The 21,216-nt window shown below is 36.5% G+C and overlaps 1 protein-coding gene across 2 annotated transcripts in view; it reads left to right on the forward strand.

The window, feature by feature from the left end:
* TMTC2 (transmembrane O-mannosyltransferase targeting cadherins 2) overlaps positions 1–21,216 on the forward strand; it is a 239,019-nt gene that overhangs the window by 150,109 nt on the left and 67,694 nt on the right. For both annotated transcript variants that reach the window (XM_042889535.1, XM_042889536.1), the window contains exon 4: positions 11,363–11,477. In XM_042889535.1, the coding sequence (XP_042745469.1) occupies positions 11,363–11,477 (115 nt within the window). The remainder of the gene's footprint in view (positions 1–11,362; positions 11,478–21,216) is intronic.

Here is a 21,216-nt window from a genome sequence, read left to right on the forward strand (position 1 = left end):
TATTTATTTATTTATTTTACTGTAAGGGAACTATAACTTCTGTCTTGGCTGTAAAATGTTTCCAACCATCAATAATAACCCTTACACCGTCTACTGTACATGGAAATCCACCCAATAATTAAATTATTTGATGTAAATAAAAAATACAATGACTAACACATTTTAAAATATTGCTAGCAGTACATGAATTTGTATCTCTATATAGTTCTTTTATTGGGGTGTATGTAAGATACTGCGTTGTTTTTTTTCTTTTTTAGAATAAAAGTGTTTTTGAGGAGTAAATGTAGTTCAGGATGCTTCAGTGTTCTTAAAAGAAATAGAAAATACTTCTTCTGTCTGCCAGTCATAACAGCTTAAAAACAGAACCAGCAAGTGAACTGCCTGGAATTGTTTGGAAGTTAAATAAAAATACTGCTGTCTGAAAATAGTGTAGGGCTATGTAAATGGCAGAACTGCTGCCATGGCTGATGAGAAAGCATGGAAAGAATAGCCATTAGTTGTTTGGAAACAGCCATAGTTATCTAGAGCATTTGAGCATCCCACAGGCAGTCCAGCCGCAGCAAAACAGTCTGGTTATGCTAAATATGTTGGAGAGCTGAAGGAAAGTGGTTTACACTTCAGTTCAAAGTCTAAATTTATTCTCCAGTGTCAGTATTCTTTCTTTCAGTTCTTCAGCAGTGCTGTAATTTCCTTTGAAACACAAATCACCGTGGGATACCTGCTGCTCCTTCAGCAGGATGCCAGAAAGCCCAATATTCTTTCTTAATATCTGTAGAGGACTGAATACAAGGATAGTAAATATATATTTTTTCCCTTTTGCACAGTCCAACAGTATCTCTGATATGTGAATCCTAAATAGCAGTAAGATGAGAAGCGAATCTGTTATTAACTACTGGCTAGACTTTATTTTTCCCCTCTGCATATACTAAGAATTTAAGGAAATAAACAATTTTGGGCTCTATTACTCTGTTTTAAAACATGGACTCATCAGGCTGTTACTCCTTCCTCAGCCTTCCCAGAGGTGCTCTGCAAAATCATTCAACAAGCTCATCTGTGCTGAAAACTGCAGTTCAAAAACTCCACCTCTGGTCCAACAGGAATTAGTTTTGGCAAAGTGTCTTTTTGTAGCTTATCAAGTGGAGTGGATTATGTTTGAGGTTATTTTTTTGCTTTTTTTTTTTTATTTTTTGCCAAAAACTGATAGTTTATTCTTTTTCCTGTCTGATTAAAGATCTGGCCTTCAATCCATTTTCATGTATGTTCTGGACCTAGACTGATCATTTTGGAGACAAAGAATTACAATTAAAAGGAAAATTGAGATTATCCAGGTTGTTTCTCAAACTAAGCATGCTTGTTTAGATACTCATCCAGGTGTTCCACTATCTTACTTTCTTTACATACTGGTTTTCATCATGAGTTACTTCTATTCATTTTGTTGTCTGTACTAGATCACATAGGAGTATGTGTTGAGGCTCTATTACATAAGTCTGGTAGAGAAAAAAATCTTTGATGTGAACACGACAGTAATTTACGCACATTTAGTGCCTTTTCTGGCAATGAAAAATCCTTTTTTTTTTTCCCAATATCCTTTGTAACCAGGTGTTATTCACCTCTCTCGCTTGGATTATCATCTCTGCCAGCCCTGAGTCACATGAAAATTAGGTGATGGCCGATATGATGGCAGTTGCAATAGAGAATCATAGAATCACCAAGGTTGGAAAATACCTCCAGGATCATCCACTCCAACTGTCCACCTATCACCAATATATTCCACAAAACCATGTCCCTCGGTGTAACATCTAAATATTCCATGAACACCTCCAGGGTCGATGACTACACCACCTCTCTGGGCAGCCCATTCCAGCACCTGACCACTCTTTTGGAGGAGAAGCTTTTCCTAATGTCCAACTGGAATCTCCCCTGGCACAACTTGAGGCCATTCCCTCCAGTCCTATCACAAGTTACATAGGAGAAGAGGCCCACCCCCAGTTCACCACAACCTCCTTTCAGGTAGTTGTAGAGAGTGATAAGATCTGCCCTGGGCTTCCTCCAGACTAAAAAATCCCAGTTCCCTCAGCCACTTCTTGTAAGACTTCTCGTGCTCCAGACCCCTTACCAGCTTCATTGCCCTTCTCTGAACAGGCTCCAGGGCATCAATGTCTTTTCTTGTTGTGAGGGGCCCAAAATTGAACATGCTGCTCAAGGTGTAGCCTCACCATTGCTGAGAACAGAGAGATGATCATTTTGCTGTTCCTGCTGACAGCACTATTTCTGATACAAACCAAGATGCCATTGGCCTTCTTGGCCACCTGAGCACACTGCTGGCTCATGTTCAGCCAAGTGTCAACCAGTACTCCAATGTCTGTTTCCTTTATAACAGTCTTCCAGCCACTCTGTCCCAAGCCTGTGGCATTGCCTGGGGTTGTTGTGGCCAAAGTGTAGGATCCAGCACTTGGTCTTGTTAAACCTCATGCCATTGGCCTCAGCCCAGCTTTCTAGCCTGTCCAGATTGCCCTGCAGGGCCTACCTACCCCCAGGCAAATCAACACTTCCTGTCGACTTGGTGTTATTAGTAGACTTTCCGAGAGCACAGTCAATGTCCTTATCCAGATCATCAGTAAAGATATTCACAGGACCCAGTACTGACCCCTGGGGTAACATTACTCGTGACCAGTCGCCAACTGGATTTAACTCCATTCACCACCACTCTCTGGGTGCAGCCATCCAGCCAGTTCTTTACCCAGCAAAGAGTGTACCTGTTGAAGCCATGGGCTGCCAGATTCTCCATGGGGATACCTTGGGAGGAAAGCAGAAGGCTTGCGTTTAGTTTTGTTCCTAAATAGAGAAAAGATAAAAAAATGTGAACTTTTCGTTCTCTTTGCTTAGGCACTGTGGCATGTTGAACATTTATTTCTATTCTTAGAATGAAGAAGATAGAGTATGGGCTATTAGTGAATTATTTTAGTCTCTTAGTTTCACTACTTGCAAGTGTGTATTTTTATGATTTACTTTCTTCTGTGTGATCTGTATTTCCATACCAGTATGAACATTTATTGGATGGTAAAGCTTCACAAGGTCTATCTTGCCTTAAGTGATTTAAAAATGGGCAAACAGAGCTCACCTTGAAGTCTCATAGAGAAGCTTTCTTCCCAGATATGAAGTATATTGCCTTTTCCAAATCTGACACGTGTAGTCCTCTTAGAATTACCTTGGTTTGATAAACTCCAGCCCTCCTGTGACTGTTCTGGCATCTTCCCAGGTTGTTGTCTTCTCTGTTACCCTTGCCTGGAAGTGGGCCAACTTGATCCATCTACTTTAGCTCTGAGAACCAGGGCTGTCATTTCAGTTAGTTAAGTACACCCTTCCATTTAATCTAGCTTACAGTCCACCACTTGGGATTTAAGTGATAGTTTTGAAATATATATTATTATTTTTAGAATCCTTCCTGCTGTTTAGAAAGCTATGGAAGTTTGCAAATTTAACACACAGTCACGTCTTTGCCTGAGTCAGTTTAGTTCTCTAAAGCATTCCTCAGGGCTGATCCTGAAGTGTTTGGGATGATCTCTCTCTTTCTTGAACAATTTGAGTCTATCTTCTCTACAAAATAGAATTCCTTATGTCATGAGAGCTTTGAGTCAGCCCTGGTTCACTACTTTGTTCTTGATCCTTGTGAAGCCTCATGATATGGCTTACAGTGTTCACAGGCTTGCACAGCACATAGCTAAGAAAGCTATGCAATCAAAAATGTCATCTGATTCTCCTGTGATTCAGAACAGTGACCACACTAGATGTTAAGGATAGCATAATTCACTTTTTCTCCCTTCTTTTTTATCTTACTTGAGTCAATTGATTCCTTCTTCTAGACTGAATAGACTAAATGATGAAGCCTAGGAACAGACCCTCCTTAGCAAATGCTTGGTATCATCTCAGTTTCATTGAGCTGACAGAGACAGCTGACACTGTCCTGGCCTTTGGGAAGAAAATGTTAACTTTCTGCAATATAGCAAGAGGAATGCCTATAAAGCTCTTCAGCTTCCAACAAAGTAACCTTTAGGGCTTAGGCGAAGTTCTCTGCACTCAAACCAGTTAAAAAGAACAAGATTATCTAATTGATCTCCTGAATATATCTGTAAAATAGAGTGTGTTTATATTGTAGAAAAACTTGTTCTCTTCGTTTACTTTTTTGGTGAGTGCAGCTCAGCTTTCAGACTTTTTATTCAGAAAACCTATTTTTTTTCTGCTAGTGAAAATATTTTCCTCTCTAGAACAAAGTGATTGCTTGATGAAATGTGAATGCTAAAGACTGAAGCACCACTTTACTTTTTCCAGTAGTACCCTTGACAGAAAAAAAAAGCCATAGATTGCTGATGAATAGAACCTTCTGACAAGAAGGAAAAGGTGTTGCTCTTTATAGCTATGAATGTAGCCTCTTAAATGCAAATGTTATATCTGTGATACTGAGCTCTCTACTACAGCGAAGTCCTGGTATCTGAGATCTACAAATGGCCTCCGCTGCAAAATCTCAGTCTTTTTTTTTCTTCAGTAGGATGAATTTTCCATTAGCAAACATTGCTATTAATATTTCAACTTCTTTCTCATGAAGTTGATCACACTCAAAACTCCTCAGAGAAACTCAGATTTCCCTTTGGGACCTTTGTCAGCTCCCAAATATGTTTTAAGAAGGATGACCCTTTAATGGAAGTTAAGAGTATAGACCAAAATATAATCTGTAAATGTAAATTTCAGCAGTTCTCACAGTGTTTAAATAACTTAGTTTTCTTGGCCCTTCTTTTATGAGAATAGTAATTACACAGAGAAATGTTCCTTACATTTCTCTTCCGTACTGCAAGAACACTTCCTCTCCTTCCTTTACTTCATTCCCCTAGAGGCTGAAATGCATTTATGTTCCATTAGTGTCTAGCTGTGTTATTGTAGTAGGCACTGTACAAACCCACAGTGAGAGATGGTCCCTGGCAGAAAAAGCTTGCAACTAATGAATGAACAACAAATGTCAAGAGAAAAGAATGGAAAGGGATCAGGAGAAGAAGCTTCCTAAACAATACATCTAAATAACAGATGAGCAACAGACCTGGGAACAAAATATAACTCTTAATTCCTAGTTTAGCACCTGAGTCCAGGAGGAAGCTGAATCTGATGACAGTAATTTATCTATTTTAAAGGTATAAACTTGAGCACAAGAAAAAAAACATATTTTTCTCTTCAAGCCACATCCATAGTAACTGTATTTTTGCTGAGGCCATCCTGTTATCTCATTGCTCAAAAAAAATCTCTAATTTTTAACCTTAACAGTGGTCCAGTACTCTGTGTGACATAATACGTGGTTTTCAGCTTTTAATGCAGAGCTTTAGATAGGTGATGATAATTCAGTCTGTAAATATTTGATCGAGAACTATCCAGTGTCAGGGCTAAGAACTTTCCTGGTGGAAGTTCCAAGAATTTGTAATAATCTATTTGTTCCCTATTACCATAGAGCTGAGAGCTTCACAATACATTGCTGTATTCCCTCTGCATACCTCATGGTGATATCTCCCACATGGTGAGGTGATGCTGTGAATGCTCATAATCCATGGTTTTCTTACTGATAGCTGAAGAACAATAATTCGTAGTGCAAAATGAAAATTTTTTAAGAACGTGATAAAAAATAGCAAAACCAAAACCCAATCAATCAAAACCAAAGTGTCCTGAACAGGAAGCCTGGATTGTCATGCTCCAGGAATTGTCACAAAATCTCATAGAAAAAGAGAAGAGGTTATTTCTTTTTGGGTCTAGTTGTATTTTATACTCTCAAGCTTTATAAGTTCATTTAATGTTCATGGAGCTGACAGCCTTGTATAAAAATACCCCCTCTGACATGTGTGGTGTAATCAATGCTTGTGGAATCTTCTCCCTGCTATTTTTGCCAATTTTCAGAAGCATCACCTGGAAAGTAGTAAAATCTCCTAACTTTCCATATACTTTTTTTTTAGTTCTTTTAGATTGACTCCATTACATGGATAGCTACTGAATTAACTAATTTCAGAGGAAAAAAATACATTGAAAATTAGACATACTATGATGTAAATTCTTGGAAAGCAGATCAGCATTTCAAAGTTGGAAGTGTAATTTGTACTGTTTCCTCCTTGTAAAATTTTCAATTTTACCATACTGTTTTAATACCTATTCCCCTGTGATTTTCTTATGCAACAAGTTCATAGTGAAAGAAAACATAAAATTGCACCAAGTGCAGTGCAAATTTCAAGTATTGATGCTGTAACCAAGAAGAGATGATTAGTGTGCTGCCATGAAGTATTGATTTATATGAAAAGTACACATATTTCAGTTGACTTGTTAGTGTTGGAAGGAGAGAGAAGCAAATGGAAAGTCAATTTGGACAGTGTTGGAAACAGAAGTGTTTAATAAAAGTAAAAATAAAGCTCCCTTCAATTATTTCGTCATCCAAAAAAAGTCTTACTTTGTACTTACATGATGATGAGGACTTTTGGAAGGTTTTAAAGCATTGATGTTTGGAGTTTTGCAGCATCTGTTTCCTTAATTGTCATTGATAAGCCTTGATATCTTACCTCTGCAATGTGAACAGGAAAAAAACTAATTTTCTTGTAAAATTATGAGTCTCTATGGTTTAAGTTTAAAACTGTAGGGTAGTATGGAGGAGTTGCACTGTTTATCAGCTTGATGTGGGAGCTGGCATGTTTTGATACAAGTCAACATTACTTTTACAATGTGAAGAAGCCAATAGTGTTCTAATAGTTTAATGAGTGCAAATGGTAACCATGCACTTCAGAGTGTTGATAGCTGTCTTGATAGTTCTCTTTCCACTCCATTTTTGGCAGTGGTATGACCACAACCTCCTCCTTCTCCTCCTCCCATTCTTTAATCGGGGGGTGGGAAAACAAAAATATTCTTTGCATGCTTGCCAGATAAAAAAAGTATTTTATTCAAAAACATAAAAAAAAAAACCATCGTTAGGAGCTCGACTCAAAAATACTTACTACATTTTCAAGTAGTTCAGAAGAGTGATATTTTTCAAAACTGGGTGTCCTTTGATTCAGGAAGTTTTACATACAGAATCACAGATCACAGACTGTTCAGGGTTGGAAGGGACCTCAAGGAACATGAATCTCCAACCCCCCTGCCACATGCAGGGCCACCAACCTCCCCATTTAATACTAGACCAGGCTGCCCAGGGCCCCATCCAGTCTGGCCTTGAACACCTCCAGGGATGGGGCAAACACAACCTCTCTGGGCAGCCTGTTCCAGTACCTCACCCCTCTCTCTGCAAAGAATTTACACATGTAAAGAATAGAGTGGGCTGTTTGTTTTGTTCTTGGTGTTATGTGACCCCTCTCTTGTTCCTTCCAGATGGAAAAATAGAGATCAATACTAATCAGAGTTAGCAAAGAAAGGGGAGAAAGAAGTGAAAAAAAGGGAAAGGCAATTACTGTTTTGCAGTGAAGTTGAACACTAAAGATTCTTTTTTTTTTTTTTTTTTTTTTTGCATTGGCATCTCTTCATCCCCTAAAATCTTAATGAACAAAACAAAGATTATAGTTGTAAGTGTTCATTTCATTTTCACAACTTGAAAGGGAAAATGCAGAAAGGCCTTCTGATTTCACAAGCTGGAGAATAGTAAATAAAGCACAAATACCTGTAAATCTCTGTAGATGTTTCTTTGGCTTGTTCTGTGTTGTGCTGTGAAGTAGAATTGCTTGTTTGGACTGCTGAGAACTTGATTACAAATGATTTTGCTGTTCCCTAAATATTTCAGTAGCAGTTCAAGTAGTTTATCACTGTCACTCAAGTAATAATCTAGTTCACTTTTTCGATGCCTTCATCAATTTCTGTTTTAACTTAAAATTTATGAGTATGTCTTATAGTTTTAAGGTGACATTGCAAAATTTCAATAATTCACTGTTTCATTGAGTAGTCAACATATTTGCTTTTTGCACCAAGTACTTCTCTCTGAGGCTTTACCTAGTTGCTTTATAAATTCCATAGGCTAGCATAATCCTTTATTCAGAAGAAGTAGAATTTAAATTAAGATATTTGCATACATTCGTTTCTGATTTGTTTTCATAATTGAATTGCAACTTCAGTTCAACTCTTCTGTTTCATAGGATGTGCATCGTAAATCCAGCCAGATTGGCTTGGACAGCATTGTTCCTTCCTTGAAATTTTCTGTCTTGCTCTCTTTCAAAATAAAGGTGCAAAGAGAAGGTTTTATATATCGACTTACTTTTCTCAGTTCCTATGAGATAATTCAGAAACCAAATTCAACTTTAAAGAAGAATGTTTTTCACAGTCATTTCCATTTTGAAAAATGAAATGTCTGAAAAGTTGAAGTAACTTCACTGCTAGATTGCTTAGGAGTCTGATAGTCTGATAGAAATCTATTTTGATGTGGCCCAAAATTATACCACTTAGCAATTGTTTTTTTCTTACTTAATAACACATATTTTTTTCTTACTCTTTAAAAAGTAAACAAACAAGACACACACACACACAAAACTCCTTAAAAATGTCCGTTTTCCTATCAAGAAATCTAACTAGTTTAGAGATTCTCAAATATGAAGACATTTTTCACTTCATCACTGGCTTACAGGGCGTGCAGTTTTAATTTTCTGTATATCCATTTATGTTGTGTAGATCTGTGTAACCATCTGCAGTTAATATACTGTTTTGTAGGTGTGTGAGAGGCGTGAATGTTACCTTAGTTGCCTTGCTAAGTTAGAGTATTATTTCTGAAAGACCTCTGACTATTTCTATCTCAAAGTTAGTGTAAAGGGAATGAGCAGCATGCAAAAAGTAAATGTTACGAAACTATTTCACCCACAGCTTGCTTTATCTTTTGTGCTGTATAGAATCTCCTATTGGGGGAAAAAAATGGATTTGTAGTTGATGAATAAATCGCACTGCATATGCCCGTTAGCTTCTTCTGAATATTAAATGTTTTGCAATACTAATCTAAGGTATATCTGATTTTGTATGAAAAGTATACTAAGTGGAATAAAAATTCATCCTAAATACTAGAATTTACTGATTTAGTTTCTTCTCTTTGCCTCAAGTATATTCATTTTTAATTTCTGAGCATATGCAGATGGAAAATACCCATGTGCTGAAATTTAGTTGGAGTCATAAAGTATGGTTCAAATATGTTTGTAGCTTCATATTCAGGTGCAATTTTATCTCTGTTTCTGAATGCATACAAAATGTTTCTACAATTTTATAGGAGAAATTGGACTTAAGGATTGATACAAACTTTTACAAGTTTAAACAAAGGTCTAGAGTACATTTCAGATGCAATAATGCAGGTTAAATATTGATATTAGCCTTGACACAAAATACTTTACAGACTGTAAAATAAGATATCATCTGAAAAAGTATATTAAATCAGTTAAATAATGGAACATACAGCATGTAATGAGGTATGGAGGAGAAACTATTGCACTTAATAGTGTTAAAAGGTTTTTTTCAACCTAGCAGCTGAAAAGATAAATTGAATCATTCTTCAGTACACCCTTGTATTTACAGAGCTTCACTGTTTTGGGAAACATGTAACTATTTAGCAAGAAGTAGTTACCAGTGGTCCAAATGATCGTTTACGTTAATGTTCTGTTATGGGAGATCATAGTGAAAGCAGAAGTAGCTATGGAGTAAATGGAATGTGCAACTGCGGGAGGCAGTCACTGAATGTACAAGAGCACCAGCATGCCTGTTTGAAGTTGAAAAATTCTTCTTTCTTATAGTCATTAATGTTTGCATGCTGGCCAGTAGTCATGTTAGGTGATGCTTCTGAAATGTTTTCTGCTCGTAAGAAAGAATAGCGGCAGCAATTGAAGATAAATTCAGAATCCAGCGATTACAGTGCAAAAATCGAGTTAATCGGAGAAAATTTTCAGCAGTTTTAGCAGTGCTAAATAAATTCGATTTTTTTTCTTGTTCTAAAATACCAGGCTAAAATAAAGTGACTCACAGAAATTATAGCTTCCGTACTCATGGAAATATTGTTGTTTCTTTTTCTTAGCAAAATATGTTGTGTGAATGATTTTTCTTTTGTGAAGCCTAAGAGGGTTCCATCATCTTTTCCTGCCAATGATTAATATATTCTGCTTAAAAGAAAATGCTATTTGCTATTGTTTTCATTCTTTTGGTAGGATCCTTCTGCAGCAAAACACAGCAGTTTGAAAGCAATGTACATCCTAAAGAAAAACATGTACCTGGTAATAATAAAAATAATCATCAACCTGCTATTAGAATTATGTTAAGCTACATTAAAAGTTTGTGTTACTGAGTTTTTATGTAAGTTCCTTTAAAAAAAGACGAGACTAACTGAAGAGGCAGAGCTTCACAGTAATTTGAGCTAATGTTCATGGTTCATACATCTGGAGGGAAGATATATATTATTTGGTAAAAAGGATAGGCATCATCTTTCCATTACTCCTGCTCATAAAAAAAGAAATTCTTGTGAAAGTAGAACAGTTTTATGAAACAACTTTCATGTATTATGAGCATAATGTGTTTTTTGTTCATGTATACATACAGTCTATAATTATAAGGCCATTTAGATTATCTTCCTGGAAAAACGTGGGTTGTATTTTATATAAAATATTAGTTCCAGTTTCTTTTGTAAGTATACTTTTCATGCCACTCAACAAACTGCAAAAGGAACACATGTGGAGCCTTAGTTTTTTTATTATTATTCTTATTTACCTCAAGTCCTTTATAGGTGGGACATAAGGACACATTATATAACACAATAAAATGTAAGGAAAGGAACCATGTGTTTTCCAAGTAGAAAGATGCATTTTAGTGACGTATGTAATGTGTTTATATCCATATGGCATACTTTTAATTCTGGTTATTTACCTTACTGTTCTTCCAATTCCTGTGTCATATGTCAATTTTGATACTTCCATGAGAAGCCTGTCTACTCTGGGCACAACTCTTGTGGTTTCAAGTAGATATGCTGAAAAAAGCTTGGACCATGAAGATGTGCATTTCTAGTTGTGCATTTAACTCTGAAGCTTTTTATGTAGAGGTTTTAGAAAAGAAAATGATCCTTTTCCTTTGCTACAGTTGTTTCTAAATCATGAAGATGTATTTTGACTTGAAAGTTTATTTTCCCCCCCAAAATCTGTATGTATGCAGAGTGTATGCAAATCACTGGTACATAAGGTAAGTTGCACGGTGCAGAACTGAGGGAAAAAACAAGCAACCTCCCCTCCCTTCAGGCATAGCTTCTTTGTGGGGCTTACCTCCCCTTGAAACTACCCCATGCTCAGATACTGTGTCATGTGTAATTGGATTGAAGCTCTTTCTGAATACTGCTTTTTTCTCTTGACAGCATGGGGTAACCTTGGAAATGTTCTCAAGAGCCAGAGTAAGATTTCTGAAGCTGAAAGCGCCTACAGAAATGCCTTGTACTATCGCAGCAACATGGCTGATATGCTCTATAATTTGTAAGTATGTGTGGCTTTCCTGGGGTTGGACCTGTTGTGAATGTAGCTATTGATTTCCCTGCTGGCAATGGAGATGATTCTAGCTGTTACTTTGTACTGATCATTTCATTAATAGTGCTCCTTAAGCTTTGAGAACAGGATCTGTCCTTGGTCAATATTTCTATATGTTCTTTTATCATTATTCTGACTTTAGAACAGGCAAACTTACAAATCTGATTGCTTAAAAAGAAACAAAATTCCCACACTGAACAAAATGCAGATAGATGAGCTTGGCACCGGTACTGCTCCATATGTTTCTGACTCTGCTAAAATACAGAGGTGTTACTTAGACTTAAAAAGGAAGTCTAAATAACAGTGGGTGGGAGGAGTGGGTGTAAGCACTTCCTAGCATAAGTCCATATCTCTCAGTTAGCTCCTGAACTGTTAAAATAACTAAATACTTTCTGGAGCAGCGGAATGCATCCTGCTCCCAGCTCTCTCCTGCATTTGGGCACCCAACAGCCCGGACCCTCAGAGTGGGGCTCTGCTGTGATATGGACCCTTTCATGCAGGACGTGTCATGGAGAGCAGAGTTCAGATTAGGGCCATTCAGTATACAGTTGTGTAAGCTGTTTAGAAACAAAATGCCAAAAGCATGTGCTGTAGTACAAGTTGTACAAAACAATAAATGCAAATACTAAACTTCATTGTTAAAATAAACAAATAAATAACTGGACTTTTTTACCAAGGAATCAATTGCCCGTTTCATTAGTTTGCCTTACAGGAAAACATGGGAGACGTTTCTCTGCTTTTTCAGTAAAATTTAGTGGTACAATGCCTATTCCCAAGTTATTAGAGTATCTCAAAATTTGTGTATTTTTATTAATCATACATTTAACACGTATGTGCGTGCACAACAATTTTTGCCTCTATTAGGCAATGTCTGTGAAAATCATATTTTTGAGAACAAACTCTTTTCACTTGTGTTTAAAGAAATAATTTTTGAATGCAGCAGGAGATTGTAGGGAAAAAAAAAAAGTGAAAAGATTGATATTCTTGAATTTCTTATACACAGTTGGTTTGGGGGATGAAAATTATAACTATTAAATTTTTTTTATATGCCCATACAGAAATACCAGAGTAATAAGAAGGAGGGTTGGGCCATAAAGACAGGGGATATAAAAGAAATCAAACTTCAGTAGTTTGCTGTTCTGAGCACAAGCCGTAATGTTCTGGCTTTACACTGATTTACAAAATGTATGCCTACAAGCCTTCATTTGTGATAAATAGAAAACCTTTTGAAATTCCACTGAGCTTGTGAAAGGAATTTATCTACAATTGTTGGAATATGCAGGGCATATAGTATCTACATGTACCCCTGAAAATAAAGAAAGTGTTTGCTATATGATGTGTTTATACATTTACATATGCAAAAAAGAATATCTAATTCTTAATCTAACAGTATCCTGAATGCAATAAAATCCTCTTTCTTTTTTTTCTTTTTTTTTTCTTTTTTCCTAAGTTTCACAAAAGCATGGGCTACAGAAACTGAAAAATCTTTCATCATTATTTTCAATCATTTAATACAGTCTTGGGTTGTTTTGTTTTTTTTTTTTTTTTTTTTTTTTTTTTTTCTGTTTTTTTGCTACTTTCATATCCAGTATGGAAACTAAGTGGTAAATGGAATAGGCTTTGGTGCAGTAAGACACCAATCTACTCCAGTATTTTAAGGGCAAACTCTGAAGAGCTTCCTTGCAAATTCAGCCCTTTCTTGGCATGCAGTTATATGGGAGCCTTTACAAAAATACTGTAATTGAAAAATACATCTTGTGTGTGATTACAGGAGGACAGTTAGATTTACTGTTTCTGGGTTTTAGTATGTGGCTTTAAAACTAAAGCAGTAATTTCGTAGATTTTTAGAAAGAAAGCACCCTTACAGTGGTTTCTGATTTGTGTGGTTTTGGCATAATGGATCCTAAGTCTATTTAAGCTTCACATATTCTTTGTTTTTTTCTTTGCATTTATGCCCCAGTATTTGATACAAGATAATAAGCACTTGCAGCAGTATTCGAACACAGCAGTAGCAAATCAAAGTGCTGTCCGATCAAGGAAGAAATTATTAAGGATTAACTCACAATTTTCAATGGGTAATGATCAAAGACAAACTACGTAAACAGAAGCATTTGATGATCTCAATTCTGTTTTTCAAGACACCATTTTGTGCTAAAATGTGCTGTTGGCTTAGCAATTGTCTATTGATTGTTAAAGCCTAGTGAGTTTAGCAGGATGAAGAAATGGCTGATTTCAGTAATACATTTTTATTTTCTGACTGTTATACCTTTGCAGCATTACAGCAGCACTGAGTTGCAGCTTCTTTTGCCATTCAGGACAATTTAAGTTGCATGAATTTAGATTACACAATTACATAATCTCCCTTTGAATGCTTGCCTGATTCAGAATGTGTCATTTGCCACTTTGTTCAAATGTGGCAATTATGTAACCATAAATAAATTCCTGCATTTTTAGAGAGCAGCAGACATATAGTAAAGACCATATAATAAGATACTTAGTATGGAGAAGGAGAATAAAAATAGCACAAGGCATCAGCCACATATATTGTAGAGAAGCGCTGGATTTGGAAGATGAACAGATTTTGACAAACTGTAATTCCCTAGAAAAATCTGTTTTCTCATGGCTTTCCCTCTCTCCCACAGACACTCAGGAAACTAAGTTCCAAGTTGATCTGCATCTTTAATTAAGAAATTATTTTTAATTTTGTTTTAATGATAGTGAAAAAAGAAAAGGTCTTGCTAACAGTAATACTAAGTTGGTGGTTCATCGCTCATTTAGATGTGAGTTAAAGTAGGTTCGTTGTGCTGACATTTCTCAAGTCCGAATATGTAAAAGTGAAACTACCTGGTAAACAGCCTATCTTGAGGATAAGATCTTTGGCCTGGAATTTTAGCAATCTGCGTTCAGGCTAAGGCCTTGACTTCTTGTTTGGAAGCTTTTTTTTTTCTAAAAGCCTCATGAAAATCTCAAGAGGATCTTGGAGCTTGACATCTCTGAGAGCAGTTGAGATTTTCACAGTAATTTCAGTGCTGAAAGGATTTTGGCTCTGATTTTCTACTGTATGTGGAGATTGTATTAAAATGTGACTGTAATAAGGTAGTTTACACTTCAAGATACCTACCACGTGGCCTCCTGCTTGAGATAGCACTGCAAGTAATTTGACCAAATCTCAAAACCAAGTTCTAAAAATCTGTGTAGTATTACTGATTTCAGCTAGATTTCAGAAGGTGATAGATCAACATAAATGAAATCTCTTTCCATGTGTTTAAGAAATCCATGTATTTTATTACTGTGAAGTACCAAGGACAGAGCTATAGAAAAATATTTGCTTCTCCAAAGTAGGCAATGATCAGCAGATGAACAATAAACTAGTTTTTTTGTTTGTTTGTTTGTTTTTTATGGCTTGTTAACCTTTTTATGATTGTTACCTAAAACTCAGGGTTTCTTTTGCTTTTAAATTTCTTTTGTTTAAAATTACTTCCAATTGCTGCCTAAAGTAAAATTGTTTATCAGTTAAAAGACAGTTTATTGTTTATTATTTCATTTATATTTAGGCCAAGCTCTGCTTAGAGTATGCTTTTGTCATTATAGCAATGATCTATGCTACCTTGAGTTTCTCAGCAAGTTAAAGTAGATCTGCAATCTCACATAAATGTTTAATATGCCTTTGGAATGGTACTAGTTCATGTAAATGATGCATTTGGGGAGTGTACAATGCCCAATAAAGAATAAATGGACTAATCACCCTCAGTACCTTTATTTTCATTGCAGTGATAGTGCTTTGAGTCTACAAGTTTATTGTTCAGATAATTTATTTGAATATATTCAAAGTCTAATTTTCATAACTTTTTCTTTGGTAACTTCAGGGTACTATGTGAATAAATGTGGATTTGTTTATTTATTTTTGTTTAGAATTTTGTTAGCTAAAGTCTTCAGCGTAACTGACATTTTAATTCTGTGAAGTCTGAGGTTATATAAGTGTTTCATGCACAGTCTTTAGATTTGCATCCTTTGGTGAAATCTCTGGAAATCAATTTGAATTAAATTCTTTTTTCTTGTTCTTAGCCTACAAAACAGTTGAAATTGTGTTTTAGCTTCTTCCTTTTTAATGGTGCTGGCACGAAAATCTCCTTTGAGCTGTAAAAGTTGAAAATCCCAAAAAGAAAGCTAACTTCCTAACCTGTGCTGACCTGGAATTGAACCTTCACAGACAGAGTTGCTGCACTACTTCTTCACATAGTAGGAAACAAGTCAAGGTTATGGTTCCTCTTCCTTGATAGCACATAAGCTTTTTACAATGCAGGATGTTGAGTTAAAAGCAAAGAGGATGTATTGCTGACTGTTTTACTACTTGACCATTGCATTCTCTGCTCAGAAAAAAAACCTTGCTACAAGCCTGTTTGGAATTAATCTGTGCTTTGCCAGCACTCGTCATCTATCAAGGGCAGCAGCTAAATTTGTGTCTTTCTGTAACTGAAGCACTCTGCATAAAGTCTTGCTGTGTTGTGAGACTGGTTTTTGAGGTAGCATTCAAAGGACACTTCAATGACCAGTGGCATCACACAGTGCAAATCTCTGCTGTGGGCCTTTTTTTTTGAGAACCTGTAATGAAAAATGAAGTGCTGATATTTTTCTAATCAGAATAGAGAGCTGAAATGCATTTGGTGACATCCAACTGAATATTTCATTCTTTGAAATGGTCTGTGCATGAACTTTGTCCATTCTGTGGACACAGCAGTTCAGCTTCATTAGTACCTTCCAGTACATAACTGGTACCCATAGGGAAGTTGGAGAGAGATTTTTGATCAGGAAGTGCAGTGAAAGGTCAAGGAGTAATGGCTTTAAATTTAAAGGAGATAGATTTAGATTAAATATTCAGATGAAATTATTCGCTGTGAGGGTGGTAACAGAGGAACAGGAACAGGTTGCCCATAGAAGCTGTAGATGTACCATTCTGGGAAGTTTTTAAGGCCAGTTCTAGTGGGAGATGCCTCTGCCCATGAATGGAAAGTTGGAACTACGTGGCCCTTGGGGTCCCTTTTTAGCCAAATCAGTCTGTGTTTCTATAAATGGCCCCTCTTGTAAGAGTTTCTGTCAAGTTCTCATCCCACAGTGCTTGCAGAGGCAAATGAGGGATCAGGCTTCTTGTCTGTGTGGTGCTGGCACAGCTCAGCACCAAGAGTGGGGGGAAGAAACAGGACCAATGCTACTCCTTGTCTAGGAGCATCGCTCTCTCTCTGTCCATGCAGCAGGGCTTGAAGCAGCTGATGTCATGATGATTTAGTGGAGGGTTGTTAGAGTTAGGGTAGTATGGTTAGGTTGTGGTTGGACTAGATGATCTTCAAGGTCTTTTCCAAAATGAGTGATTCTGTGATTTCTGATGATTCTATGATGGGAACTCCAATTGAAGTGACTCAGGAAGAGAAGGAAGAACTATTTGCTGTCCAACTTACTTGCATTTGAAGAGCTTTTCCTGTAAATGGGAGAAAAAGACAGAATTCTTTCTGTGCTATCTGAAAGACTAAGAGAGAGAGTTTTGTGGGTGATTGTTCTGTTTCAATATTAAAAAAAATAATAATTATTAATATGGTTATGCTTTCTCTTATTATTAAATTCTGCAAAGGAAATAGTCATTCTATGTTACTACCTACTGGATATGGATTATTATTGACTACAAAAACTAGGATTTGTGTTCTATTTACATATTTGCTAACAGGATGTTGTTGGAAAACATTAAAGGTACTCCGTTTGCTATTCTTGTTAATGGAACCTAGTTGTAGACTGTTAGAAAAGGTTAGCAGTCATTTGGTTGAGTAGCTAAATGGTTTAATTGCTTAAAAGCAAGACAAAACAACAAAAACATTAATTAAGGAGCAGACTTACTGGCTTCGTGTGCTGGGCTGTTGCATTTTCTATTGCTATTTTTCTGTCCATTAGTTTTGCAAATGACATTGAAAGAGTTGGTTTGGACGAAACACTTCTGGTTTTGCTGTAGCTGGCCTGAAATTTTAATAGATATTTCACTAACATCCATGTTTACCTTCATGACAGTTATGGTTCCTGTGTATTGTATGTATGTGGTTACATACATGTGGTATATGTCAGTTTTTGTGATTAAGGAATTAACTTTTTAAACAGAGCAGCTGAACTGCACCAGGAAGAAATTAATGTGTAACTAGAGGAAAGCAGTAGACTGTCCATTTGTGTTTTGTGTCTACTTTTCAGTCCCTGAAAATAATTTTTCCTATTAGTATTCAGTGACTTTATAACAAAAACAAGGCCAAGAAGGAAGGCAGGAAGACTTTTTCAAGTTGTTGGTCAAAGAAGATAGATGAAAATTGGCAGCTTAAAGAATTCAGGATGCTTTCAGAGAAGAACTAGTTTTGGGAAGCGTTCTGCTTCATATGTGTAAATAAGCAGCTCATATTTATGGAAGTAGTGTTCAGCATTTCTAGATACTCAAAAGTTAACTTTTTTCTTTTTATTTTTCCTGCAACTAGACAAGCAGGATTCCAAGATGATTCCAGTGTTGGTGGTTGAGGTCTGCTAATGCTACAAGTAGTCAGCTCATATCCTCCATTTCACAAGTGATTCACACTCCACTGTAAATTGAGCTAGAAGCAGTACACGTACATACACACACACAAAAAAAAAAAAAGCCTGTTGTAAGGATGTTCCAGAGTTTTGCTGCTGTGATAGCTAAAACTTGTCTACTAATTCTTCCTAAATTAGTTCATGGTCAATTTATATCCATTTACTTTGTGTCGTGTGGTTTAAGTAGCTTTTCCTTTTACAAGTAATTTCATCCTCATGTATTTTTAGAGGGAAAATTTATTCCTCTACAGTCCTTGCTTTTACTAAGCAAAAGGAGCCACTGACTCTTTTTTGCCCCCTTTCATCTGGTAGACTTCACATTTGTTCAATTATGTGAGTAAACTTTCTTTGAACAAAAGTTGTGTGTTTCAATTAATGTTTTAACTTACATGCTTTACAGCTGGGAAATGAACTGTAGGGAAAAAAGAGCTTGAAAACTGCAAACTTTATTCAGTTTGTCAAGTAGTTTGCTGTTGTTTTTTGTTTGTTTTTGGAGGCTTCTTTTCAGGGTATTTGGGATTATGCTCTTTTATTTATTTAGCTTGAGTATCCCTAGCCACTGTAGAAAGTTTATTAAAACTGGCAAAAGCCTTCAAGACCTTCTGTACTCATCTAAGCTCACCAGTTGAGCCGGCTTCCTTGTATCAAGCATCGTTATTGCAAAGACATACTTTCGTTTGTTCATGCTTGTGTGAGGAAAAAGGCAGGCTTTGTATCTCTGTAACGACTAAGCACAGATACATACTTAATGCAGATTTATTGTCCTGATTCACAATTGGCTTTTGGTCAGTGCTCTGCACTGTACCCCCCTCCTCTTTCATATTCTTTCTATCCACTCCTTATGTCTTCTGACGAGTAACCTCTGACGAGTAGTTATCATTTAAAAGTGTAAACAGAGGAAGGGAATGGCATATCCAGAACAGATCCATTCCTGGCAGAGGAGGAACTTCCATATGTGGCCATCTGCCTCCACTGCTGGGAGCTATCAGAGACTAGGCTGTGCCCGCAAGGTGCGAGTTTCCACTTAGGGGCATTATTCCTCTGCATCTAGAAACTGGTCATTCAGAGCCAACGTTTTCTTTTGTCCCTACACTTACTGTAGACAGTAGAAATGACAACGTGAGAAAAAAATTAACTTTCTCCATGAAAAAAAAGTGCCCCAAAGATATCTTCAATGTAACTAAGCATAATAAAAAGCTTTAAAAAAAAAAAAAGTTTGATTGTGGAAATAGATAAACATTTAATCCTTTCATTTCCCCCCCACATAAAAATGGAAATGTGCATGCAGGAAGCTTTTCCTGACAGTTTGTCATTTTTTATAGACTCATCATTCATTCATTATCACTCCTTTTCGGATGAATGGAAAGGAACTTATTTTTGACTGAAAAGTTTGAAAGCCAATAGAAGAAGCAGAGACTCCATCTGCCATTGCCATTTTCCAACTTTATCCCTAGCAATCAGCTATAGGGGAAGGAAGGAAGAAAGGAAGGAGGGAATTGAAACTATCACAGTGGATCTGAACAAAAAATACAAAGCATTTCAAAGGTCATGGGCTTACATGGTTACAGTCTATGGGTCTCACTTTTTCTGCCCCTCTCCATGCTCCTCAGTACCTCAAGCACTTCTCCAACATGGCTGTGTACCATGAGGCCTGCCCTTCAGAGACTGCTACAGAGCAGCTCCCCCAGTCCTCCTGCCCCACTGTGAGCCTCTTCTGGGCTGCAGGGAGCTTCTGCTCCGTGCCTGGAGCACCTCCTGCCCTCCTCCTGCACTGACCTTAGAGGTTATTGAGCATATTTATATGCCTGCATAATCCTGTTTGAGCTTAAAGCCAGGGAGGAACTGATTTTTCATCTGGAAAGTGAAGTGTCTCCCTGTAGGTACATCTCTTTAAACTATTTTTCTGTTAGTTGTACTCAATGAAAATTACATTTTTGAATTTTTCTTCACAACTTTTCCTATCTTTGTTTAACCTGAAACTAGAAATAGAAGCTCATAAATCTAGTCAGCTTGTATTACCAGTAGCCACAGGGAAAACCAGTGATCAATCAGGACTGATTTCACAAGGAGAGTAGGAGCAGTTTCATGCCTGGTCAAGGTTTTTAGGTCATATCCATCCTTCTGTTTATATTTTGTTTTGTTCAGACCAAATCTCATAAATAATAGAAATGAAAATATTTGAAATTAATGCAATTAATTCAATACTCAATTGTGCATCCAAGCAGTTGTTTATGTTTTTATATGTTTGTGAGAGAAAGAGAATGTCTGTTAGAGGACCAACTGTATTTTGTTTTGTTTTGCTTTGTTTGGAGTAGAAGTATGGGAAGGAAAAAAAACAAACAACCTTAAAGTTCAAGTAATAAATTAAGAGTGCAAGTAGTAGAACATGTACTGGGCAGAAAAGATAAATTTGGTAATAATTATAAATGAAAGTGCTTTTAATCCAAGAAGTGTAATTGACGTATGCATACCAAGACAATTTCTTGTGTTTGTGTTAACCAATTACTTCTCTTAATATGCAGAAGAGCTTATACTGGAAATAGGAAGGAAGTCCTTTACTGACTGACTTGGGGCTAATGGACAGATACTATTTCAAACGTGAGGCTACGTGTTACAGATGGAGAAAATGTATATGTTCTTTCATTCTGTTGAATTCTGACCCAGTGATCAGAAGCAAATAATACTTTTTTAAATTCCCATGAAGTCTACTGGTTTGATTCAAGAAGTTTTCCTGAGACTTTGGAGGGAAAAAGATTTTCTGATTGAAAATGGATAAAGGAAAAAGACCAACCTCTTTGCAGTTTGAAAAGCTATTATCAGAAGCATAGAGGAAGGAGAGAAAGATTCTGTAGGAAAAATAGAAATAGAGATTATAATCCTCCATCTTCCACCTTCTAAAAGAAATACTTTTTTTTTTCCTGAGTACTTTGAGGTGTATACACAGGGTCGTCTCCCACTGGATCATGTGCTCAGTCCAAGCTCTAAGATAGCTAGTTATTAAGGATTTTCTTATATTTGCTTTTCTAAGGCATTTGTGTATACTTCTGATCTTAAAACTTTGGGAATGCTGTAATGCTTTGAATGCTCATTTAAG

This window comes from Lagopus leucura, unplaced genomic scaffold (genome assembly GCF_019238085.1).
Source record: "Lagopus leucura isolate 7727_CA_CO unplaced genomic scaffold, USGS_WTPT01 Super-Scaffold_100159, whole genome shotgun sequence".
Lineage (NCBI taxonomy): Eukaryota > Metazoa > Chordata > Aves > Galliformes > Phasianidae > Lagopus > Lagopus leucura.